The 24,551-nt window shown below is 35.1% G+C and overlaps 1 protein-coding gene across 1 annotated transcript in view; it reads left to right on the forward strand.

The window, feature by feature from the left end:
• Positions 1-20,980, forward strand: part of LOC141729547 (unconventional myosin-VI-like) — a gene marked incomplete at its 5' end in the record, with an annotated part of 38,637 nt that extends 17,657 nt beyond the window's left edge. Inside the window, 14 exons of the mRNA XM_074544254.1 lie at positions 117-247; positions 360-437; positions 1,354-1,483; positions 2,238-2,328; positions 3,555-3,705; positions 5,070-5,278; positions 5,370-5,549; positions 8,831-8,860; positions 9,404-9,442; positions 12,577-12,680; positions 13,918-14,049; positions 16,170-16,196; positions 18,333-18,551; positions 19,955-20,980. Coding sequence (XP_074400355.1) covers positions 117-247; positions 360-437; positions 1,354-1,483; positions 2,238-2,328; positions 3,555-3,705; positions 5,070-5,278; positions 5,370-5,549; positions 8,831-8,860; positions 9,404-9,442; positions 12,577-12,680; positions 13,918-14,049; positions 16,170-16,196; positions 18,333-18,551; positions 19,955-20,154 — 1,721 coding nt within the window. The remainder of the gene's footprint in view (positions 1-116; positions 248-359; positions 438-1,353; positions 1,484-2,237; positions 2,329-3,554; positions 3,706-5,069; positions 5,279-5,369; positions 5,550-8,830; positions 8,861-9,403; positions 9,443-12,576; positions 12,681-13,917; positions 14,050-16,169; positions 16,197-18,332; positions 18,552-19,954) is intronic.
• Positions 20,981-24,551: the final 3,571 nt, after the last annotated feature.

Here is a 24,551-nt window from a genome sequence, read left to right on the forward strand (position 1 = left end):
TCTGAACAATGTCTTTGAGTCTTATGTCATAAACCTACTTACTGTTTATCATAAAATTCACAGCTTAATTTGCATGTTACTGATGCCAGGTTTTGTGTATGTGTCTGTGAATTTAGGGATGGTGTCAGTTCTGGATTTGATGCAAGGTGGTTTCCCGTCACGAGCGTCATTTCATGAACTGTATAATATGTACAAGAAATACTTGCCTGAAAAATTGGCTCGACTGGACCCTAGGCTTTTTTGCAAAGTAAGAAAATAATTCTTCTGTATCATCCACATGAGAAAATATATTGTGATGTTGGTTTTCATGTTTCTTTGAAGGAGGCAGAATTTAATCCTTTCTGGTTTCTGTGTTTCAGGCCCTATTTAAAGCCCTGGGACTGAATGAAAATGATTACAAATTTGGACTAACCAAGGTGTTTTTTAGACCTGGCAAGGTAATCTTTTTCTTGGAGTTCATGATTATGAATCTTAAAATAATTTCCATTTGAAAAGGACATTTGAAAGTAACATTGTTTAACACATTGGTAAAAGTGTGGCCAACCTAAATAAGGTTGCCCAGGATTTGTATAAATAATTTTGTTCATTTTCTTTGAATAAACCACAAAATTTGTATGGATACAATTGGGTTTATAGTCTTGTTGCTGATGCTGCAGTATTTCTAATGCAATGTTTGTATTCCAAGAATTATGTTGACTTTTAAAAAGATGAAGTCAGAGCCAAGAAGAAATATTTTCTAGTAAAATCTGTTTATAACTGAAATCTCCTTCTGTGATTCTGAACATTGCTGCTTCTATTCAGAGTAAGGAGATGAAGTTGAGAGCTATTGCGATGACAAAGGAAAATTATTGTAATCCCAGAAAAATGTTCTTCCTGTCTTATATTTACTGAAAAGCAGAAGTGCAGGATTTTCAGAAAACGTTGCCTTCAATGGGAAACTTATACAAAGGTTAAAAATTGAGAAGTGCTTTCAGCTTTTTTTTTTTTCCACAGATACATAATTAGATGTGTTTTGAAGTTGTGGAAGGCCAGAGTTCATCTCCAGGATGTATAAAAGCAATATATTTTTAAAAATTTTGACAATAAGTATTTTTGGTGTTTAGTAAACGGTTATATTATTCAAAATGCCAAGGGTTGGACGTCCATACAGCAAACATATAAAAAATCTGCGCTTGTAATTTCTGTTATCATTAAACAACAAAGTGTAAGAAAATTATCTGCTGACTTTAATTGAAAGCTGATATAATGACATACAGTTTATATAAAAAATTTTAATTCAGCCTGATCTCAAACAATAGTATCTAACACTCTCTGTCCTGCTAATATGTAAAACTTGTTTTAATTGCCATTTAGTTTGCAGAGTTTGATCAGATAATGAAGTCTGATCCGGATCACTTGGCAGAGCTGGTTAAACAAGTGAACCGCTGGCTTATCTGCAGTCGTTGGAAAAAAGTTCAATGGTGTTCTCTCTCGGTGATTAAATGTATGTGGCTTATGTTTTATTAACTCAAAATGTTGGTTAAAAATACAGCAAAGCAATTAATAACACCTTGAAATGTGGCCAAGGACATGTATAGCAGATACATACTGAACTCTGAGTAACTGATTTCAAGGTTGGTGGGATTTTTCTTGAAGTTACTCTGCTGAGTAGTAATAAGGTGGTGTGCAATAGAGATTGGCACTTGTGGTGTGCTTCAGAAAAGGTACCTGGGAGATTGGGAAGGGTCTGATGCAGAATGTCAGCAGTCTCTGATAACATGGAGGGTGAAAACTGCATTAGAATGGGGAAGAAGAGCATAAAGGCCTTATGCCAGTGCACACATGGCTGTGCATTTGGGCCAGCACAGTCTGTGACTGATTATTATTTGTTGCTGTTTATAGTGAAGCAAATAGAATTTCTGAATTCTTAGGAGATTTCAGACATCATAGATTGTAACACTAAAATCTTGGGTGTGCTCTAACTTTTAACAAAAGTTACTGGTATCTGTGAATCTGGAGGGGTGTATGAGTGTGCACACATTTCATTGTTCCTGTTGGATTTGGGTGGGAGCCTCTGTGCCTGGCACAAGATTGTGAATTCTGCTATTCTGTTTCTTAAATGTTGTGGTTCCAATATACAAAAAGCTCTCAAGCACACATAGTCTGCATACAGTTTTGTGACAGCAAATGTATAAGGAAGATAGTAGTTGTGTTAAACTGTATAAAACATTAAGATTCTGTCTTATGTGTGTTTACAGTGAAAAATAAGATAAAATATCGAGCCAGTGCCTGCATTAAAATACAAAAGACTATTCGTATGTGGCTTTGCAAGAGAAAGCACAAACCATGGTAAGAAGATATTCCTTGGTTGAAGGAAGTATGTTTTAAATAATATTTTCTTGGGACTGTAAGAGGAGGTTTACTTTATTAACTAAATCTATCTGAAATCATAGAGTGATGCTGAGTACAATTGAAGGAGACTCAGAGGTTCTGTGTTCCTTCACTCTTTTCCAAGGATGCATAGACTAAATCTGAACCTTTCCTAAAGATGTTTCTTTATCTCTTTGTTCATAAAATCCTTCAGTGACAACCTTGTTTTTAAAAATTTTTTATTAAGTCTGTCTAATTTAATTTAAGGTCGTTAATTGTTGTCCTTTACAAGGTCACACCTTCCTTCCTTTATAGGCTCCCTTTCATTTTTATCTTAGAAATAATAACTGTCTTATCTCCTCATGAAATTAATTCCATTATCTGATTGCAGGGAATACTGATGGAAAAACTACTTCAGTAATTAAGCTCTGCTGACACCTTAATGTTCTTTGACAGAGACATAGCTCTGTTCTAGTTGTGGGCCTCATAAATTCTTTTACATCCTTTGAGAATTATGTTTCATTTTGAATCTTGGCATTTCTGACTTTTTTTTTTCGCTAATTGGTGCTCATCTTTAATGATTTGATTTTGTTTCTACTTTTGTGTGTTGATTTGCAAATCCCAGTATAGTGATATCTGTTTAGGAAGGTTGTCTGCAGATTTGTAACTTCTGTGTGGGGCCTTCAATAGTGGTTCTTAAAAAAACTCTTGAGTTTTCCTGAACTCCTCCCCAGCCTTGCTTTCTCAATCCTTTGGGGTGTAATGATGGTGTTCATTCTGGGATGTAATACTGTGTAGTAGAGTTTTATCTGATTAATTCTGTTACTGCTCTTTGAATAAGTAGCGCTACTCAGCCTTTATCCTTTCCAGTTAAAATCCTCTAGTGGATACTAATAATCATTAGTATCCATTTATTATTGTGAGAAAAACAAAAAGCCAGCCCAAATTAATTCTCAAAATAAAAATGCATTTTTCCATTTTGAGCCACTGTTTGCTAAGTAATTTTAGTTACTGCTTGGAAAAGGCTCCATTGCTTAGTTACTTGATGTGATAATGTTCAAATTTCAAAGAAGAGGGAGAGTTTTGTCAGAAGGCATAACTTCTCTCCCCATCTACCTTTTGTACATGAGTGATTTGTGGAGTTTTAAAAGTATCACCATCCAAAATTATTTCAAATAAGCAAATAAGCTGTCTTACCTTCACAGCATTGATGGCCTGATAAAAGTACGTACACTGAAGAAGAGACTTGATAAATTTAATGAAGTAGTAAGTGCTCTGAAGGAGGGAAAAGCAGAGACAAGCAAGCAGGTCAAGGAGTTGGAGGCTTCTATTGATGCATCAATGACCAAAATTAAGGTATGTGATAATAATGAGAGAAAAAGTATCTTTGTACTGGAATCTTTTAAAAGCTTCATCTAAAGGAGAAGGCCAATGCATTTTTTTTAACAGAAAATATACTTTAAAATTGTGGTCTTAATTTTCAGTCACTGGGTAATTCCTGTTTAAAACTATTTGTAAATATAACTGAAGTGAATCCTGAAAATAGGTGCGTATGACTTTGGTATCTGTGTGTCAAAATTGGCACTGAAGGTTTTAAAGAAAAAATGCATGTTGGTATTACGAGACAAGTGCTGTCAATAAGTTGTTTGTTGCTTTCACTATTGGAATACCAATTACCATTATTACCATTATCAGAATGCCAATTACCATTGCCAATATTTTAACTTAATAAGGGCTGAAACAAGGCATTTATCACAGACTAGAGACATTTCCAGTTATGAGGTTTTTCAAACTTGGTGGTAAAGAGAATTCAGCTTGTTGATTATGCTTCAGGTCTGTAGTCCTCTCTTTCTTACCACAGAATCACAAAGACAAAATGAAGGCACACTGGCATTTATTAATGTTAGAAAAAGTTTGGTTTCTTGAATTCATATTTCATGCAATATTATAGCTTTCTTAGTGTGCCATATTAAGACTTCTCTATTTAAAATCGCTGTTGAAAAGATGGTAGAGTTAACCTATCAGCTTAGGATTCTCTTTTCTAATGAAAATTATAACATGTGATTATCATCATGATACACTATCAGAAAAGGTCAGCAAATCCCCATATTGCAGTTTTATTAGTAAGATGTGAATTGTAAAATGAAATTAAATTGTACCTGTCAATAAGGTTTGAAAACGTGTCTAGCAAAGGCTATTTTTGAAGCATTTTCAACCTGTAATTTGTTACTAATAACTTTTTAGAAAAAGTTAGTCACAACACAGTGCAGTATTTTTTCTGAGTGCTAGCAGAAATATTAAGAAAAGCTATTTCATGTATGACATAAAAGCGGAGCTGTAAATAACCACTAAAGAAGATAAGAGCACAATGCAAAATACACTGGGAAGGCTTTAATTTCCATCCTAGCATGCTAAGAATTAATTTCTGTTGCTTAAAACTGCAAGATTTAAAATGTGAAGGTATGTTTTGAAAGGAAGTTAAGTTAATTTCACTGATGATATGGAGATGAATTTGGATGGTTTTATAGGAGAGGGGAGAGGAATGGGTCCTCAGGATTGTAGAAAAAAAGGGAAGAGTGGACTCAAGCTTCCCAGCTCTGAGGTGTATATATGATTTAAATATAGTGCTCAGTGATCTCATATCACTTAATATTTTTAAGTATGTTCTTTCAGAAGTGAAGTACAAATAAAAAACAATTACCCTCTTATTATTTTTGCAGACCACTATAATGACTAGAGAACAGATACAGAAAGAATATGATGCTTTAGTTAAAAGCTCAGAGCAGCTTCTGAGTGCACTGCAAAAGAAGAAGCAGCAAGAGGACGAAGCAGAGAGGCTACGACGCATCCAGGAGGAAATGGAAAAGGAAAGGAAGAGACGTGAAGAGGAAGACCAAAAACGAAGGAAGGAAGAAGAGGAAAGACGCCTGTGAGTCTTGAATTTGAATAAGTTGCTGAATAAGCATTTTTTTCAAATACTGCTCATGTAGCATTTTGGTTTTGATTGGGTAAGGCTAAAGGTGTCCTGTTCTCAAACAGGCTGAGATTGAGGCTCAGCTGGCTAGAGAGCGAGAGGAGGAGACGCAGCACCAGGCCGTGCTTGAACAGGAGCGCCGTGACCACGAGCTGGCAATGAGGATTGCCCAGAGCGAGGCAGAGCTCATCAGTGATGAGGCACAGCTGGATTTAGGTTTGCGCAGGTATGGAGTCAAGGAGTTACATTTTCCTCTCTGTGCTTTCTTTTCTCCCCATCCTGCTCCCTTGGAGAAGACTATGCTCTTGTTTGGTTAATGGAACTTTGTGTTCATTAAATGGAGCTTTTAAGTCAGTATATTGGAATGTTTTTCAAATTAAATTTTGAAATTTGTTAGATTGCTTTTGCTTAGACTTTCTTCATTTTGCGTCTTGCTACATCAGTGATTTTGTAGGTGCTTGTGGACATGACTGCAGGTCTCTTTCTTTTTTTGAGTTCTAACAAGGATGGCCAACTTAGAATTCTGATTTTTATGACTCATTTAAAGTAGGGAATAGAATTTCTTCAGTGGTAAGTAATAATAAAATACATCTTTGCTAGGTCTTGATGGTGGTTCCATTTTTACAGTGAATTTGTGTGGGATTTTTTTTTTTAAAGAAGAAGCTCTCTTTAACTGCAGAAATAAAAGTAATTTCTGGGCCCTGACTGGTAAGTTTTTTCAAGTGGAATGAAAATACCTAACATAGATGAGTTCAAATGTTAAGTGTTAGTCTTGTTTTGTGTCAATTTTTGATGTGTGATAAAATGAGCTTAACCTTTGATACACAGAACCACACTGCCTGTCTGCAGAGCAAGAACTCTTCATGTGTAAAAGGTGATGTCTTAGAAGCAACTTAGAAGTTCCAGTAAAAATGGTACTTACTGGTCAAGTTGCATGAAGGGACCTGTGAACATGGTCACATACTTGGTGACTTCATTAATATGACTCTACTCTGTTGTTGTTGTTGAAATGAGTGCAAGAAAATCCCTTGTGTTGCCATGAAATTTCAAGCTCCTAGATGTATTTCTTTTGCTACCCAAATTTCATCTAAATGTATACTTTTTTTAATAACTGTATGCTTGCTTGAGATAGGTGGGTAATTTTTTGTCATGTTCAATACTGACTTCTGGGAAGTTCCACTGAAATGGTTGTGTTTTTTCCCTCGGTACTGCAATAGCTGTCAAATTGTCTCTGACTGAGACTGACATGCTCCATTCACAGAATCAGAATGGTTTGGGTTGGAAGGGGACCTTGAAAATCATCTCTTTCCTGCCCCCTGCCATGGTCAGGGACACCTTCCATTAGACTAGGTAGCTCAGAGGCCCATCCAAGCTGGGATGGGGCAGCCACAGCTCCCTTGGGAAGGCTGTTCCAGTGCCTCACCACTCTCCCTGACTGGATTTTGGTGCAATACTTTAAAGGTAGACACAAAGTCACTCTAGTCTTGCAACCTGGCAGAGTTCTCTTAAAAATGAAAGAAGGGATGCAGTAGTCAAGAGCTCAGAGAATTCAGTAACTTCTCTGTCAGTGAAGCTCTAACCTCCACTGGGTTTCCTACTGCTCATAGGTGATTTTGGCATTGGTCTTTCTTGTATAATCCCAGAATGGATGATGAGCTAATTGTCATCATAACTCTTTGACTGCCAGTTTCTCTGCTGTGTAGCTAGCCCAGTTCTGCTGTGCAGCTGGTAGGTGACTGAAGACCCTTCTAAGTGTTTGGAAAGTACTCAGTGGTCTGAACATGTTAATATAGAGATGGAAATAATTTCTTGAGCAAGATAATACCTAAATCTAGAAAAGAAGTGATAGATTTTCCTGCTTACATGAGATCTTTTTTATCTCATTGGCAAATTTTTTCCCTTGTTTCCAAAGTCTACTTCAAATAGTTCATTGCACATTCAAAACCTGAACAGAATGCTTTTAATTTAATATTTGATTTTATTTTGGTTTGTTTAAAATCAGACTAAAACCTTACCCAGGCCCCAGTATCTTCTATTGAAATCAGAGGATTTTCATATAATTTCAGGAGTTGCCTTAAAGGTAGCAGCTAAAGAAATTTGGTGAAATGCAAACTATTGGTTAGAATAAATAATGTAATCTAATATTAAAACATAAAGTCTCAGGACTTCTTTTATATTATACCAATCAAAATTTTGCTGGAGTCTAAAGAAGTTATAGTCTACGGTCTTCTACATTTGAGACTGACATATTAGCATGTGATACACTAAAATCACTGACTTTTCTATAAGTATATATATCTTCCCTGTTAAATTTTGCTGTAATAAGATAAAGCATGTGTGACTTCATACTGAATTCATGCAGTATATTGCTTTTACAGTGTTATCACACTTCTGTAAAAATTGGTTTCATCCTTACATATTGGCATGAAGAAAATAAAGGTATTTTCCATTGTATGGTTGTAACTGTTGAGTGAAAAGAGGAAGAAAAGGGTGATTTTATGTGCTCAGTTTTAACAAATACGCGACACTTTTGTGTTGTCATATTTGAACTTGAGTGCCTGTAGTTTATTTCTTTTTTCCACAGTGCCTTGCTGTATTCACTTTCATAGCTTTCATAGATATTTCAAGGGGCATAAGTATTAACAGTTTTCTTAAAAAATATATTTGTTGGCTACTATCAAAGAAGAAAAGTTGTTTGTTCTGGCAGCAGAACCAGGATTTTCATTTGTGCTTATTCTGTGCTGGATCTGCTGGACCTCTTCTAGCTTTATCCAATTTTACTACTCATCCACAGTTTGAAAGGATGTGTAATATGTGATTTACTGCACCCAGGGGTAAATTAAAGTTAATGACTGGCAGTTAAGTAAATATTAATTTAGATAGTAAGCATCTGCTTTCAACTGGGTAGTTTTTATTCATTTATGTGGCTTATTGAAGTGTACAGTATGGCATGTAACATCAAAAGAAAGCTAGTCTTAGAAGAGTGTTGTGAGTGTATCTCTCCTGGGTTTTGCATTGGAACAATCCTATGTCCTAATTTAGCACAGATAGTGCTACCTGTGCTCACCTGTGTGTTTCCAGCACAGCAGTTACACTTGGGGTCTGTTCACAGCTTACATGAAGAAGCACCCATCCTGTTCCCAGAGCAGCTACAGGAGGATTGCTGCTGTTTCTTGTGACACACTTATCCAAGCATGAAATACATCAGTAGTATGCTTCAAAGTCTCTGCTTTTGAAAGATTGGACAGGGGAGAAAGGCTGGGGGAAGCTTTCACTTGTACATTTCTTTTTTCCCAGATTATTATTTAAGTCATAACTGAATGAGAAAGTTTTGGGGGGAAAAGAGGTTTATATAATCAGCTAAAAATAATAATAATAAAAATTCTTAAGATAATAAAGAAGATGTGAGAGAGCAGGAAATGCTATGACCCACCTTTTCTTGCTTCAGATTATTAAAATATTAACTAGGTAGTAGTTTGTCTAACATTAAATGTCTTCTGTTTGCAGAGCCAATGGAACAAAGCCACAAATGACTACGTATGGCATTTTTTTCCATTTGAATGCTCTAATAGATAAAAGCCACATTAATTAATCAAAAGAAATTGATATTGTCTTCTTATTTACTAATACCCCATAGCAATCTTTGTTAGTATGCATCTGTAATTTCTAAGTCAATTTTTAAAGCCTCATATTCATTACTTTGCTTACATCTAATAAACCCTTTAATAACCAAATATACCAAATAACATCTATTCAAAAATCATTATATAATTGCTGTAAAGTTTTTAACATACCATCCATTTTTCACTGCCCTGTGTAATTTATTGTTCTTTACAGAATCAGGACTCTGTGTGTGTGTATGTGTGTCTGTCTGTCTATCTATCTATCTGTCTATCTATCTATCTATCTGTCTGTCTATTTTTGTGTGTGTGTCTGAATTGAAATAATTAAAAATAAGTAGTCGTTTCCTGTGCATTTAATTTAATTTCAGTTTGATTGTCAAGACACTTTCATGGTTATAAAGGCTGGTTTTATATCCATATATATTTGGTTTATGCTCATATACCAATTTTCTTGTAGGGAACAAATGGCCACAGAAATGTCAGAAATATTGTCTAGGTAGGTGAGAAGGTATAACACCAGTGAATCAATCATTTTCTAAAAACAAATCACACATTAAATGGGTTGAATTATTATGGAATTAAAAGTAATGGAATCTGGGGTTTTTTTTAATTATGAGCAGGTAACTAAATTATTTCTTTCAGATAAATTGCATTTACCATTTTTTCAGCAATTATTTCTTTGCTATTTTAACTTATTATATTGAAAAAGAATAAGAATTGTTCATGTACCCTGTAATTTTCTATAATTTCATTAATGCTTCTCCAGCTTTCTTCTCCTCTCACCTTTGTGATAAACAGATCACAAGGCTCCACATCTTTTAAAGGCATATTTCTACAGATTCAGCACAAAGCTAATGAAGCCATTTAACAGCAATGTAATTGTTGCTGCATTCAATAAGGAAATATGCTCATTAGAGTTCTCTTAAAATAAAAGTAGTTTTGAAAATTTCCATGGTAAGACCATATTAAAAACCCTCTTAAGATATCCAAACAAAATCTCCTTCTGGGATTTCTTGAATGATAATGTGAGATTTTATGCACAATGCAGAAGAAAAGATAAATACAGGTTTGGGTCTGAATATGCTAGTTGGTCAAATACTAATACTCTGTTCAAAGAAATTTTTGTGATTGTCTTCCATATCAGCAAGTAAATAAAAAGTGTTTTCTGCAACTTGATGGTAGAAATTTTTTTTGACATTGATTTTGTGAACCTTACAGAAGAAGAAAAAATGTTTAGAGGTTTTGAAAGTGAATCTGTTGTTTAACAAGTTACTAAGCTATGTATGTATAGTTTGAAGATGCTCAGTCTCACATGTTTAATGAATTTTCTAGTGGTATCATGGATGATTGGAATGCAGCTGGTATAAATTTTTCTCCTGCAGTATTTTAAGAATAGGCATAAACCACATAAGGTGTAATTAAGGTAGCATGTGAATTTAAATGGCCATATTGTATTGCATATATTGACATAGTTCCAATGACAGTGGCCAATTTTTAATGTACAAAAAGATGAAAAAATTTTGGGGCCAGATCAGGCTCTGTGTTCTGGTCGGATTCAAAATGCAATGCTTCTCAGTATCTGCTTGTTTAAAAAAAATTGTCTCACTTTTCATACACTGGAAGCCTTTGACATGAGACTGGTCTTTTCTATTTTTAGTCTGAAAATACTGTTTATGATACATAACTCTCATATGGAGCAGTGAAGATGGAATGTCAAAGGTGATGCTCCTCTTGCTGCCAGACTGTTGTGCTTGAGGTCCTGTAGAAAACAAGCAAGTGGTCTTCAGAGTGCACAGTAGTACCCTAATAGAAAGACTAAGCCATTCAATTGGATTAGCATTCTTAAAGATTACTACAACCTAGTTCTGCTGTGCTAAATTAGGCAGCAAACTCTTAGAGTGGTGGGTAATGTTGCTAAATAAGGAAAATCCTTAGGATTTGTCAAATTAGGTTCAAAAAGGTTAGACACCAGGCAGTGCAAATTAATTATCAGGAATCCTTGATGTCCTACAGAATAGAACAAAATATTAAAGTATATATTTTGAAGAAGTTTGTCCAGTTATTTGTTTTACAGTCATGAGTAGTTCTAAGTCAATTTTTTACGTTTGACTTCTCAAACTCCAACTGGAAGCTGTGTGGACTCAGATTAGTAGTATGAGTAGACATTAAGCTGCTACTCCAACAGCAAGATTCTGTAGTTTTAATTATACTGAAGAGATGGTTCAGTTGTTATTAAGAGGAATGTTAGGTTTATTCAATGAAATTTAAATTGCATTTGTTATCACTGCTTTCAAAACTGCTGTATCTGCATAAAGAAAAAATTCAGGTTATAATAGTTTTTTATAACCTTCTAATTAAAAAAGGAAAATAAACATAAAACTTCACGGTACCACATGAGACCTTTATGGAAAAATAAATGTTAAAATAATATTCATTAGATTATACCTATTAATACTGTGCCTGTCCCACAAAGATATTACTGCACAAACAGACCTTACAATTAAAAAGCCTGTTTTTTCTTATTGCATCAAGAACTTTGCTACCTTGTTAAAGATTCTTTCTAGTTTCTTTTGAAGAAATTCCCTCAGATCCTGAAAGAATTCAATTTTTATTCTTAGTCATGAGCAGAGACTGGTAAAATCTCGTGTCTGCTCTTGAATTCCTTAGTGTTTAAAAGATGTGCTGATCATCACTGAACATTGCAGTGTTTTCAACTTATTTTATAAGCTGATAATCCACAGGAAGTTTGCTGTTCCTGAGGGAGAGTTCTTCCACTTATCCATACCACATTTCTTGGGGAAAAAATGAAATTCAGGCTTATGTTTATATCTAATGTTCGTTTCATACATGGAAACATTGTACCTTTTCCTAAAGATGATTGAGATTTTAGTAATAATTCCTCACTTGCATTCGCTGTTGACTCACTTTGACATTACCTACATGGTGAAGACCTTTTGCCTTTGGAAAATACTGAGTTTTGATGAGTCTTTTTTTACTGGTTAGCGTTTAGTCCGAGTGGTCTTTTTTACTTTGATGATAAATATCATCACTCTTGATGATCATGATGATCAATATCATCACTCCCAACTCAGAATAAATATTGCTGTTATTAGATGGCCAATATAGAATTAATTTGGTTTCTTCTCTCAAGTTAGGTTTTTGTCAGACAGAATATTTTCTTAAGGTTAGGAACAAGATCAATTTTAAATAGCAGAGGAAATGCCTTTTCTTCCTTCTCCTTGTTCTACTTCAGGAATATTTTTCCTTGTCTGTTTTTTGAATGGAACTAAAAATGTTCAGTCTTTGTTTTTTGCATCTTGGTTCTCACAAAGTAAAATGTACATCAATGTGGGATGAGATACTCAGAATATGTGTCTTTCTATACCTGAAAAATATCAATGACAATTCCTTTTAATCTTTAGGAGGCAAATCAGATTATGATATGATTTTGAGCATAAAATATATTTTCATTTTCTCTTGATAATTCAAACAACTTGAAAATACTATGGTATTTTGTCTGTGTGGTAATAAGTATGACGCATTAATGATCATGGGATCTCTTCCTCTTCTTAAAAAAAATCCTGTTTAATACTTGGAAAAAATACATATACATTTTAAAAATAATTGCAGGGGTCCTGCAGTGCAAGCCACAAAAGCTGCTGCTGGTACTAAGAAGCATGATCTCAGTAAGTGGAAATATGCAGAGCTTCGTGATACAATCAACACCTCCTGTGGTAAGTGTTTTTTTTTCTGAGAAAGAGCTCAAGTTGTAGTTATACGAAAAAGTGTTACTTTCTTCCTATAACAAAGATTAAAAGTTTACATGAGTTTGAGTGAATAACAAATTAATTTTAAAAATTCTCTTACCCCCAAAAGAACAATACACAAAGCTATTTCCATATTAAGGAAACAGAATCTCCTTTGTGATGTCTTTAAGGGATTATATATTTATGATAATAAACATCTTGGGCATAAAATACATGTTATAACTTCTTAATTAAGTTCACTCCATTTGATGTACTTCCACAGAGGGAACAGTAATTATTATGCTTTACCTAGAATTTGCATGTTCTAAGAATTTTTTTGCTATCAATTCTTGCTGTCACCAAATCATAAAGAAAGCAAAAATATGTTCTGTCGTAGATTATTATTCTTTAATTTTCAAAATGTGTAACTTCTTTTTGGAAGCTTACAGTGGGGCATTAATCACCTTGGCCTCAGTGCTGTGAAGATAGAAATAGATAAGAATTATTCGTCTTTTAGGTATTACTGTTTCTTCCTGCTTCTTATTGAAAGCAGTTGGTTAATTTGTGATTTAAGATCACTCAGAATTTCTTCCTGGATGTAGAAATTGGAAAGTAACTCATTCTCTTTTAGTGTTTTTACATATGCAAGACTGGAGCAATGTTTTCGGCTATGTAGATGGTGCAGTAATAAGTGGAGTTCTTTCCTCATGAAGCCAGCTTGGATACTCTGAGATAACTAATGAAAAAGCCTTGTCATCATTCAATTCTTAGCATAATGAACTTCAGAAAAATTAAAATACATACATGAAAAAAGAATACAAATATAAGCAGTCAAATTCATGGTTTTTTTTCAGTTGCAGAAATAATGTTCAGCAGTGCAATTAAATTTTTTTAAAATTTGTTTCTGTGCGGCTTGTATTGTGATACTGTCAACAGAAATATTTGTAGCATTTTACTGCTCCAAATGTCCCAGTACAACAGCTACTTTGGGGACTGCCTTTACTCTAAAGCAGAAAAGGATTCATCAAACTCTGAGGGACTTTTTGGGTCATAAAACACAGGCGCTGTGCTGCAGAGAGTGAGGGGTTTTTACATTCCATGTTATCATATTAGTGTCACAGCTTGATCTCCAATCATATACCTTATCAATATAGAAAAACATTTAATAAATATTTTTCTGACTTTTCTCACTCATGCCTTCCCCTTCTCCTTTTTTTTGGGATAGATATTGAACTCTTGGCAGCTTGCAGAGAAGAGTTCCACCGAAGGCTAAAGGTGTATCATGCTTGGAAATCCAAGAATAAGAAACGCAATGCAGAAACAGAACAGCGTGCTCCCAAATCAGTCACAGACTATGGTGAGGAGAGATAATTTTGTGTTTATAGTAATTTTGGTGATAATATTCTAAAGAGAACATTTCTGGAATGTATTCTGGGTTTGCTAGGTTGAAGAAACTTGGAGTTTTTTAGGAGTGTTTTATGTTGATTTAAGGTAAATATTTTGGAAAGATTGAAACTGGCAAATTCTTCACAGAAATTAAAACACTTTCGGTAGACTCAGCTTCTTATGCTTCTTAAAACCTTTTCTCACATCCAGCTGACATCTGTTAAAAAGAGTTCTTGATCTACTGGTGCAGGTGCTGGCATTTTTGTTAAATGTTCATTGCTGTGCTACTTTAATATTTCATAATATTGACATAGACATGTAGACATAGATGTAGATACTTTTAAAAGGTGCTACTAATTATGTCGTTTACATCACTGCTTACATACATCATGTTACATCCTCCTTTATAAAATCTGAGTGTTGATGCTGTAATTCTGGCTCATGGGGTGACAAATTTTGTGTAGACCGTGTTTTCTATTTAGACCCCTCATTCTACTGATTTCACAGGCTGGTGTTTATTGACAAAGCCACACACTAATCAGAGTAAGTTTCTCTTGCATTCATCAAGGAAGTGTGGGAGTTTCATACTGCCAGACCTGGAAATTCTGTACCTGGTTTCTGGCGTGGTATTTACAGAGTGGACTGTTACTCGTTTCCCAGTGTTCCACCTCAAAAGTCTGGTGATCATCTGTATAAAAGGAATCTAAGAAATTTATAGGATCACAGTAAATGCATGGAACAATTTAGTCAGATCATTCCTTTTGTCTTTTTGTTCCATTATATTTGATATTTGTGTTCCTGTCACACAGTTCATGGGAGAGACAAAGAAAAGGGAAGATAGGGAGAAAGTGCTCTCCCCAAAGTCACATGAGCCTGAGATTAAGGCATTGTTGTAGGACATGGAGAATAAGCATCCCAGGGAATCCAGGTGCCCTAGGTAATCTCAGTCCATGTACAAAGGCACCTCCTTCCCCTTGATTCATTTACTTGAGTTATTAATTACTTGAGCATTACCTGAGTTTGAGGTTCTCAGGGAATTTTAGTATGGATATGTGGCAGGCAAAATCTGGACCCCTGGAGAAGATATTATCAAATAATGGGTCCTTGTGTCTGAAATGTGGTTTTAGCTGCTTAAGAAAGCTTGTGACTGAAATGGCAGGAAAAGGCATTTGAAGCACTTCTGCCAAGTGGTAAATTGCTTTGAACGTTCTCTCTGGAGCTAAATGGGTAAAATATTCATACACAGTGTTGCTGATGGGAAGTATCAAAGAGCAGATGATCTTTGGATTTTTGCACAAAAAGCTGAGAATATTCATATTGTTATCACTTTTGAGATATTTGCTGCATTTTTTTCAGTGTTTTTCATTGTATTTTTTTAACTTCATTGAAATATGGCATAATAAGAGAATAAGAGAACCTTGCAGTTCAGAAGAAATTGATAGTGACCTTTAGAGACTCTCAATGCCAGTATAATTCTTTGCATTGCAAATAATTATACCACATGGGCATTTCACATACATATGTACTATAGTCATCTGAGAAGGTAGTAAGAAGAAATTCTGATTTCTTAGGTGTTTAAGCTAAAAGTCTTTCCCGTGTCAGTGGATGTGGGCTTCAAGTGATGTAGTTTTTTCTTTACATCTTTTCATTGATTTAATGTAGTTTTACAGTATCCTTTAATCTAATTTTATAAGTATCCTTTATTTAAATTCATGCATTCAGTATAGAAGCTAAGCACTGGTTTGTGTATTATTACTGATATTGACAGAGCTCTGGAAGTTTTTTTTTCTAGCAGAAATGTCAAAAAAATAAAGTACTACATTAATTAAATAGCAGATTTGTCAGAGCAATTTACCACTGAAGCTTTGTAACAGGAATTGCAAATTATTAAGGTGATTTTGAGGTTAAATCTTGATGAAAATAGAAGTAGAAAAAGAGTAGAAACACTTAGAATCTGCATTTGTATTGTAGCTAGAATTCCTATTTGTTTGTTATCAGCATTGGTGAAAACTGTTGATGTTGTAATGAAGCCATAACTTATAAGGAATCAGCACTTTCATTTTTTGTTCAACATGTAATATTTGTTCACAGATTTTGCACCATTTTTGAGCAACTCAAGTAAGTGAGGAGACAGTTGTTTAAGCTAACTTTGAAGAATAGGAACACTTGAGAGCTCCATACTAACATTGATTAATCCAGTGTTTTGCTACACATGTATATAGAAGTTAATTGTAAAAAAAAAAAAAGATAATTTGACAATGTTATTAATCTGATGGTAATTATACATGACTCTAGTAATTCAAAAATGTACTTGTCTTCGTGAAAACCTACCCATTTGAGGAGTCATGGGAAGGGAGAGTGAAATAACCTTCTTATATAAATTATTGAAAGATATAATCTCCGATTTTTTACCACAACCACCAACACCCCAAAACCATTCTTGTTCTAGCCTTTTTTTTTTATTTTCTGCACATGGCTTTTTGTTGTAGCAAAACTCTGGAATCAACATAATGTAACAACTGTTTTCCTAGCACACAGACTAACATTCAGGTGATGGTTTCTTCTGAATAGACAGCCACAGTTCTATAGCACCAATAGAGGCTCCATTGGCTGCTTAGCATTTCCATTCTCTAGATTTGCCCTCTTCTCTAGATTTAGATATGCCTAGGGGTAGAAATGAGCCTTAGCAATTACCATTGCAGTGCAAAAAGTATTCAACAATACTTAAGTACTGATCTGCTGGGATAAATGTTCAGACAATGCATAGAATTAAATTAGTTTTTTATATACTCTGTCTTCATGTAAGGTGTGTGTTTTATCAGAGTTGATGTATAAAAGTAGCATTCATGTGTTAAAATCTGGGTGCTTTTTTTCTATGTTTGTTGTTAATGCACACATTAGAAAAAGGAGATTTGATGTGTATGACATATAGGGGTTTGTTAAAGTTCTGCTCTTCAGGTTTAGAAAAACTATTTTTGCTTGAATCTAGGCAAAAGAAATTTCAAGGTGTAGTTGCTAGTCTGTATTAGTTCTGTTCATGACTGTAAAAATAAGTTATTAAAAGTAATTGTAATTTTTCATATTAATAAATGTTAGCTCAGAAATTCTCTTTGTTGCTCAATACACAAGGAAAAAAATTGAATTCACTTTTAATTACTCCTTTTATGCTGAAACATATAAAAAGTTAATCCTGATTTTCTTCTGTAGAGATGGTAAAGGTTCTTAAGCAGGGTATCTGTAACAGTGGTGTAAACCACTAAAACAAGATCAGTAACAAACTTTTGCAGGGGCAGTTATTAAAGGAAAGAATGTTGCTTTTAAGAGCATTTACTATTTAAAATCGATTATGATAGTGTATATGTAAGATTAAGAAGGTTGATCATTTGATGAATTAACATAGAGAGTATCTGCTTTTATTTGAAAGTGAGTTTCTCTCTAGAGTCTGAAATATGGGGAACTCAAAAAGTCCAAAAATGCATGTGGAAAATATTTACCAAAAATATATATGAAACTTGAACAAATTTCATGTAACTTTCTCCTTTAGAAGTTTAGTCAGCTGATCTTAATGGTCGGAAATTAAAAATTCCTTGAAAAAAGAAAGCAGCCAGAAGTTACTTCTAATGCCAGATTTTGACTTATAGAAATCTAAGCAGAAAATTGTTTGGTGGCAGCTTTGTAATAAGCAGTATTTATTGTCAACATTTCTATTAACAAATTAGTAATTTCTAACAGTATTATACATCCTTTTGTGTCGACTGTCAAACATCAAGTGATGCTTTTGTATGTTTGCAACTGAAAATGCTTCTGTGCGCTGTGATCTTTTTTTACAAAAAAATGGACTGAACTAAAGCAATTACTGATAAATGTTTCTGGTTGGTAAGAAATTTTACATGGCAAGTTTTACCTTAAATATTGATTAAAAGCAGAATATATTATTTTATTTACTTAGTTTTGTTTAAATTTGCCATTGGGCAACATGTACAGGAGTTAACATGAGCCATTTCTGACCAGTGTTTTAGCTGTTGCAATTAACAGAATGCACATTATATGAGATGGAAATACTTTCTAGGTTTGCTGAGACTTCAGATGACCTTGAGAGATAATCTCTTGGGTTTTGGGGGAGGGTTTGTTTTCTTGTTTGTTTTGTTTGTTTGTTTGTTTTTTAATGTGCTGATTAATAAAGGAAGTAATATGGCTTTCTTGTTTTCTAATTGCTTTGTTCACTTATTTTTGGGGGGATGTTTTGAATGATAGCACAACAGAACCCCGCAGCCCAGCTCCCGGGCAGACAACAAGAGATTGAAATAAACAGGCAGCAGCGCTACTTCCGCATTCCCTTCATCCGCCCCGCGGACCAGTACAAGGACCCCCAGAACAAGAAGAAGGGCTGGTGGTACGCACACTTCGATGGGCCCTGGATTGCTCGGCAAATGGAGCTTCACCCTGACAAGGCACCCATTCTGCTTGTAGCAGGTTGGTGTTGAAACTTGGAGAAGGTTCAGAGTTGATAACAAACTTCAGAAAAAGAGGATGAAGTTCCAAGTTCCCCACCTTCCTTCCTCCCTGCCTTCCTTCCTCCCTGCCTTCCTTCCCTCCCTCCCTTTCTCTGTTCTTTCTTATCTGGGCAGAATTTGAGGATTTGGGACTGCTGCTGATGGTGGCCAAATGTTTCAGAATATCACTGGGACATGTAACTGGTCCTATGTTTTACTTCTACACGTACTTCAATTTGGGAAGCCATAGACAGTGGGAAATCAAATGGAAAGAGTTGTATTATTACAAACCCTCAGACTATTCATTGAACTGGAGACAGTGTGAAGATAAAACATCACAATTTATCTGGGAAAGGTCTACTCATTATTATACTGTTTTTAAGTTAGCTGTAAAGAATTACAAGCAGTTTGTATCAAAACAATTTGTGCATATGTTACATTGTCTGTCCATAGCATGAGGCTAATAGCAAGCTGATGCTTTTACCCTATTTATGCTACTTAGTATGGGAAAATAGCTTTTTAATCTTAAAAATTTAGAATAAATGTTGCAATGGATAGGTAGAGATTTATCTGGTAGTGAAATGTATCCTCCTTTTCTGGAGGGTAAGGAACAGGGGAGAAAACACTGGAGAAATGCTGCTTACGCTTCTGTGTTTTGAGATTTTGTATTTAACTTAGAGACTGAGGAAAGGCCATAGCCAATTTGTTTCACTACAGGATTATGCTTTACTGGCAACAAAAGTTTGTTTTCTGCAAATTATTTTAAGTAGAATTCCTTATACCAGCTGTTGCTGTTCAGTGCCAAAGCCCATAGCTAAAAGTAGCAGTGCTGTCGTTGAGTACCTGTTAAAAATAAGATTACGATTTAGTTTGTGAGCTACATATATAATTTCATTGGATTGCCTACGTTGGTCCCACTGTTGGTTTTGTGTGGTAGGCTGACAGATTAGCTACTTGATCCAAAGTCTGGAATTCTTAGTTGCTTTAACCATAAGTAAAGCAGTTCACTATAAAGTGGCCTGAAACTGAAGGTATATGTAATCCAAATGTGGTTGTCATCCTGTAATGGGTTTCAGAAGAATGTATCGAGATGATGATCTTTCGGCTTCTTCCCTTTATTCCTTTTTGCTTGCTGTTTAAGCACAGCTTTGTCAATTGCAGCATCTGATATTAGTTTATTCTCATACTGTTTTAGTGTTCTCTGTGTAACAAAAAACCAGGAAACTGAAAAATGCCTGTATCTGAGGACTTCCTCGTAAGCTCTGAAGTCTACCAGCAAACCAGATCTACAGAGAGGAAATGTAATTAACAAAGATCTAATTTTTATTGATGGGATCTTTCAATGATGTAAAATATGTTTTCTTTTTCCCTTTACCATTTCAGGTAAGGATGACATGGATATGTGTGAGCTTAACCTTGAAGAGACTGGCTTAACCCGAAAGCGAGGTGCTGAAATTTTACCGAGGCAGTTTGAAGAGATTTGGGAACGCTGTGGAGGCATCCAGTATCTGCAAAACGCAATTGCAAGCAGACAAGCTCGCCCCACCTACGCTACGGCGATGCTGCAGAACCTGTTGAAATAAGCGGGCAGGAGCGTTCGCGATGAGAACCTGGCCCGCGATACAAAGGGAAGAGTTCCTCTGTGCTACAGAGGGCCTAAACGTTCTGTAATCAGAGTAGAGATGTTTAATATAAAGTGAACAGATTTTATTAATCATGTGGTTTGTTAATTTGTACTTCATGATGTTTAATCTGTGTAGTGAACTTTACTAGGTATGAGGACCCTGAAGAAACTTCAGGCAGTGTAGTTTGCTGCATTTTGTTTTTATGTTGCATTTTCTTTAACAGTTTCTGTTATAACTCTTAATACTTTCAAGCAATCTGTCTGTACTTGGGTACATATTGCAAAGAACTGCACTGCAACCAGCTTTTTATAAGATTCCTTCTTTAAAACACTGAGTAGCTGGCTTCAAGTGGTGGCCTAGTAAAGAGAATATGCTATTTCTAATAACTGGAATTGTGAGGCCTTAGCTTTGACTTCTGTTATGGAGAAGTTGGAGTATACTTTTATATAATCTGAGACATTTTATGTCCTGATTTGCAAACTGGTTAGTGTCTGTATTTAATGATTTTTGTTTTTCCAGAACCTGATGGGAAATCCTCCTAAACTTGAGACCTATAAACCCCTATTAAATTCATTCTCTGTCTTGGTTTAAGAGAAACAGTTTTCTGTATGTTCCAAGAAAAGCATTCATATACGTCAAAATAGTATAATATTGGAGGTCCTCAAAGAATGTACTGCTCTTTAGGGCTTATACCACTTTTCTTGTAGATTTTTTTTCTCTCTTTTTAGTACAAATCTGCTTTGGACTTTATTTTTCTGATGACATTTCTATTAGCGATTCTTGGACAGTTTGTTTAGCCAGGTAGTGTAATTGCAACATATTATGCAAAATTGTCCAACCTTTGTATCTGAAGGTATATAAGATTAAGGATAGCACTAAGGGAAATATGTTCAGCTTTTTGCTGGCAGTATAACTGAACTGAGTATTGAGGCCTGAGCCTCAGAAATCCTCTTTATTTTAACTGTAACAAGATATACAAGGTCTGTAACTTTTGTTAGACTGTATAAAAAATTGGTCCAACAACATAATGCATCTTAATAATATGTGCTGATGGAATAGATACAATTTTTAGTGTACTGAAATATCATAGTGACTTGGATGCTGAGCTATATATTAATCTCCTCTATCAAGTTTCATAGCTTGTAGCAGTTCCCTTATGAAACTGTTTGTTTGGGGAGTTTTTGTGGGTGAGAATCATTAATTTCATGCAGTTTTAAGAAGCATCTCTTTCATTTAAGTGAATGTTGCTTTACCTTGCTAGCCATTATTTCAACAAATTAAACATGATCATTTATTATCTCTCTTAATAGAAATCCAAAATATAAGTAGCTTGATGTCCAATTCATAGCTTGATTTAAAAATGAATTTTTGCCCTTTTTAATTGACAGTTTGCTTACAGTATGAAATAATTTCCACACTCCTTACTGAGCATGAAACCTCCTGGAAACTTTCATTTTTAAAAGGCATAAATATACTGAATTTTCAAGAGGGGTGATTCTGTAGCACAGAGAAAGGGCCTTGCTGACCTTAGACTATGGTTGCGTGCCACAGTCTGCTTGTTGTTATAAACACACTCCTCATGGGAATAATGTGGAGATATTGAAATGGTATTTAACTTTCTACACACCCACTGCATCAGGGAATCTCAGCTTCTGCTGCAGACCCACTCTACTTCCTGGTCATGTGATTGCAAATGAGAAAATTGTTTTCATTTTACCTAAATTCTTCACTGAAACAGTCATTTTTGGCTGGAAGAGGAAAGAAGGGCATCAGACTACTGGCTGGGAAGTTGTGTGCAAACCTGTACAGTGTTGCGTGAGTTTAAAGGTGCAGCTTATGAAATTTAGATTACTGGTTTAATGTGTTACTGCATTGGAACCAAAATGTGACAGCTTCCAGTCCCCAAACACTTAACACTGCAAGAAGCTGTGCTCACTCATGCGATCCAAGGAAGAAAAATCACTGACCTGACCTGTGTGTGTTTCTGTCAGGTTTAGCTGCTTGAACTAACACATTCCATCTCACTGTGTGTATCTTTAAAAATCCATGGATCTTATGAGACTGAATATTGTAAGCTAAGAACCTCAAATGCTTACATGTCTTAGGTATGTACACATATATGTGCTTAAATATTTTAGCATGTATGTGTGTAAATATACCTGCAGAGAACTTTAAATAAAATTTACTGCATGTTTCCACTCTCTTCATTTAGTTATGTCAGGATTTCCTTGATTGGCATTTGAAAGAAATTTTTTTCATCAGAATGGGTGTATGGAAATTTTTCTTTACTAAATGACTAACAAATATGAGCTATCATGAAAATAAAATGGACTTTGAAATAGTGGAAGAGGGTCTGGTGGCTGGACATCTTAAATGAGATGTTCCCACCTCCCAGCATTGCTCCAGAAGTGTGCCTGAGGGAAGCAGAGCATGCATTCCAGAAATCCGGGTATTCTACTTTTCACAGTAGCAGACTGCTTTTTTTTTCCCTTTTTTCACTCCACGCCAAAAGCAGCTTCTGCTTTTAGTTTTACTTATCCTTTTGTGAAACATAATTAATTTTCAGTTAGTTTCAGATTATTTTATTTTTTTTACATGTCTGGTAATATTTAACTGCCTACCAATTGTTTCCATGGTCCTTTGTAATGTGTCAGATAATTATAGCTGGTTGATTTGGAGAGGAAATATAAAAGGAGGAGAGAGGGTTGATATTTAGGACTGTAGTATGACCTGATGCCTATCTGATTTATAATTATAGAGAAAATTATAGAGGTTTTGAAAGCACATTGACTTGGTTCTCTGCATGTTTCATTAAAAAAAAAATTCTTCCTGCCTGTCAGTGAAGCTGTCCATTATAGTTGAGATCCACAAAACAAAGAACAGGAAGAGAAGCACAACACTAAGCTGCATTCCTGACTAGGTGACCCAGGAATATGCATTTTCTTGAGAATGTTATTCTGAAGATCCTAAGGTCATTCAATACTTGTCTTTTATCCACTGATAAGATTGTGTTTTTTTTACCTAGTTGAATCCTCTGGGTTTTTCTTCAAATATCTTTATTTAAAGTATTTAAATGACCTCTTAATACTGTACTGAAAATTAAAAATAAAAAATAAACACATTCCATGTTGAAATCTTACTTGTATCTTCTTACTGTTTTGTCTTTGAAGAGTTGAAGTATAAGGGTTAATTAAGTTATGAGAAAGGCAAAAATATTCCTTTGCTGGTAATGTCTGCTGTTTTTCCATGTGATATTTTTGGTGCTTAAGCCTACTTTTTAAAGCTTTATTCTAGTAAAGATTTTATCTTTACTTTCTAACTACATACAGCAGGTATGATGTAGGCCATATAGGTCCCTGGGGAGCCTTGCTAAGGAATGGCACTGGGGGCTCCTTCATGCTCCCTGCAGGGACTGCAAGTTTTTCAAAGGACTTTGGGTTTGGCTTTTGCCTTGGAGTCTCTAAGAGGTTTGTGCAATAATAAAAAAAAAAATCATGGCCTACAATTGTCTGCTGTAATTAGTCCCTGGAGAGGCTTTGTCAGTAACAACACTCAGTGGGGCTCATTAATACTTTCACAGTATAGGAAAAGCCTCCTTTTTGTTCTTAAAATGCAGCTCTGGGGCAGCAAGAAATTAAGAAGGCAAAGTAGGGAAATTTCCAGTCATAGGTGATGAAAGGGTCATTGTATAGGATTTTCTTTTTCTGGAATGGCTTTACCAATTTAAAGTATTCTTTATTTAGAATTTATTCTTTAAAGCTCTCTAAAGAGATGGGAAGTATGGACAGTGTTATTGTGTCAACAGGAGCAGCAGGGCTTGGAGTCTGATGGGTTTATGGTTCTAGGGAGCTGGAAGGAAAATTTCTTGTTCCCTTTGGAGTTTGACAAAATTTATTCTATGCAATACTTGGCTACATATGTCTACAAAATTCCCTGGAATCTGTTCTCTAAGGGAGCTGAAGGGGAAGTGTGTGGTGTTTGTCTGCCCTGTCATCATTTTGTCTCTTCTATAAGGAAAGGATGTGATTTCTGATATCATGGTAATGAGCAGTGTGACTGGAAAGCAAATTTGGCTTCTGTATTTGATTGATGTCCTCTGCTCTTATTAAGGGATGGAGGTGATGTAGGACTGTGCTGGGATAGAATGGTGAAGGGCTTAACTGACAATCCTGCCCTTTCCAGAGATATTCCTGAGAGTTCTACCACTTTAACTGGCTGCTGGTCAAGAGGAGTCTGTGTTCCTGACAAAAGCTTTATAGGTTTTCTTTAATGTGTAGTTGGCTTATTGAAAGATGACATTTTATTTTTATTTTGTACTAACGTTATAGTTGAATAACTTACAAGTAACTTAAGGA

This window comes from Zonotrichia albicollis, chromosome 7, assembly GCF_047830755.1.
Source record: "Zonotrichia albicollis isolate bZonAlb1 chromosome 7, bZonAlb1.hap1, whole genome shotgun sequence".
In the NCBI taxonomy this organism is placed as follows: Eukaryota; Metazoa; Chordata; class Aves; order Passeriformes; family Passerellidae; genus Zonotrichia; species Zonotrichia albicollis.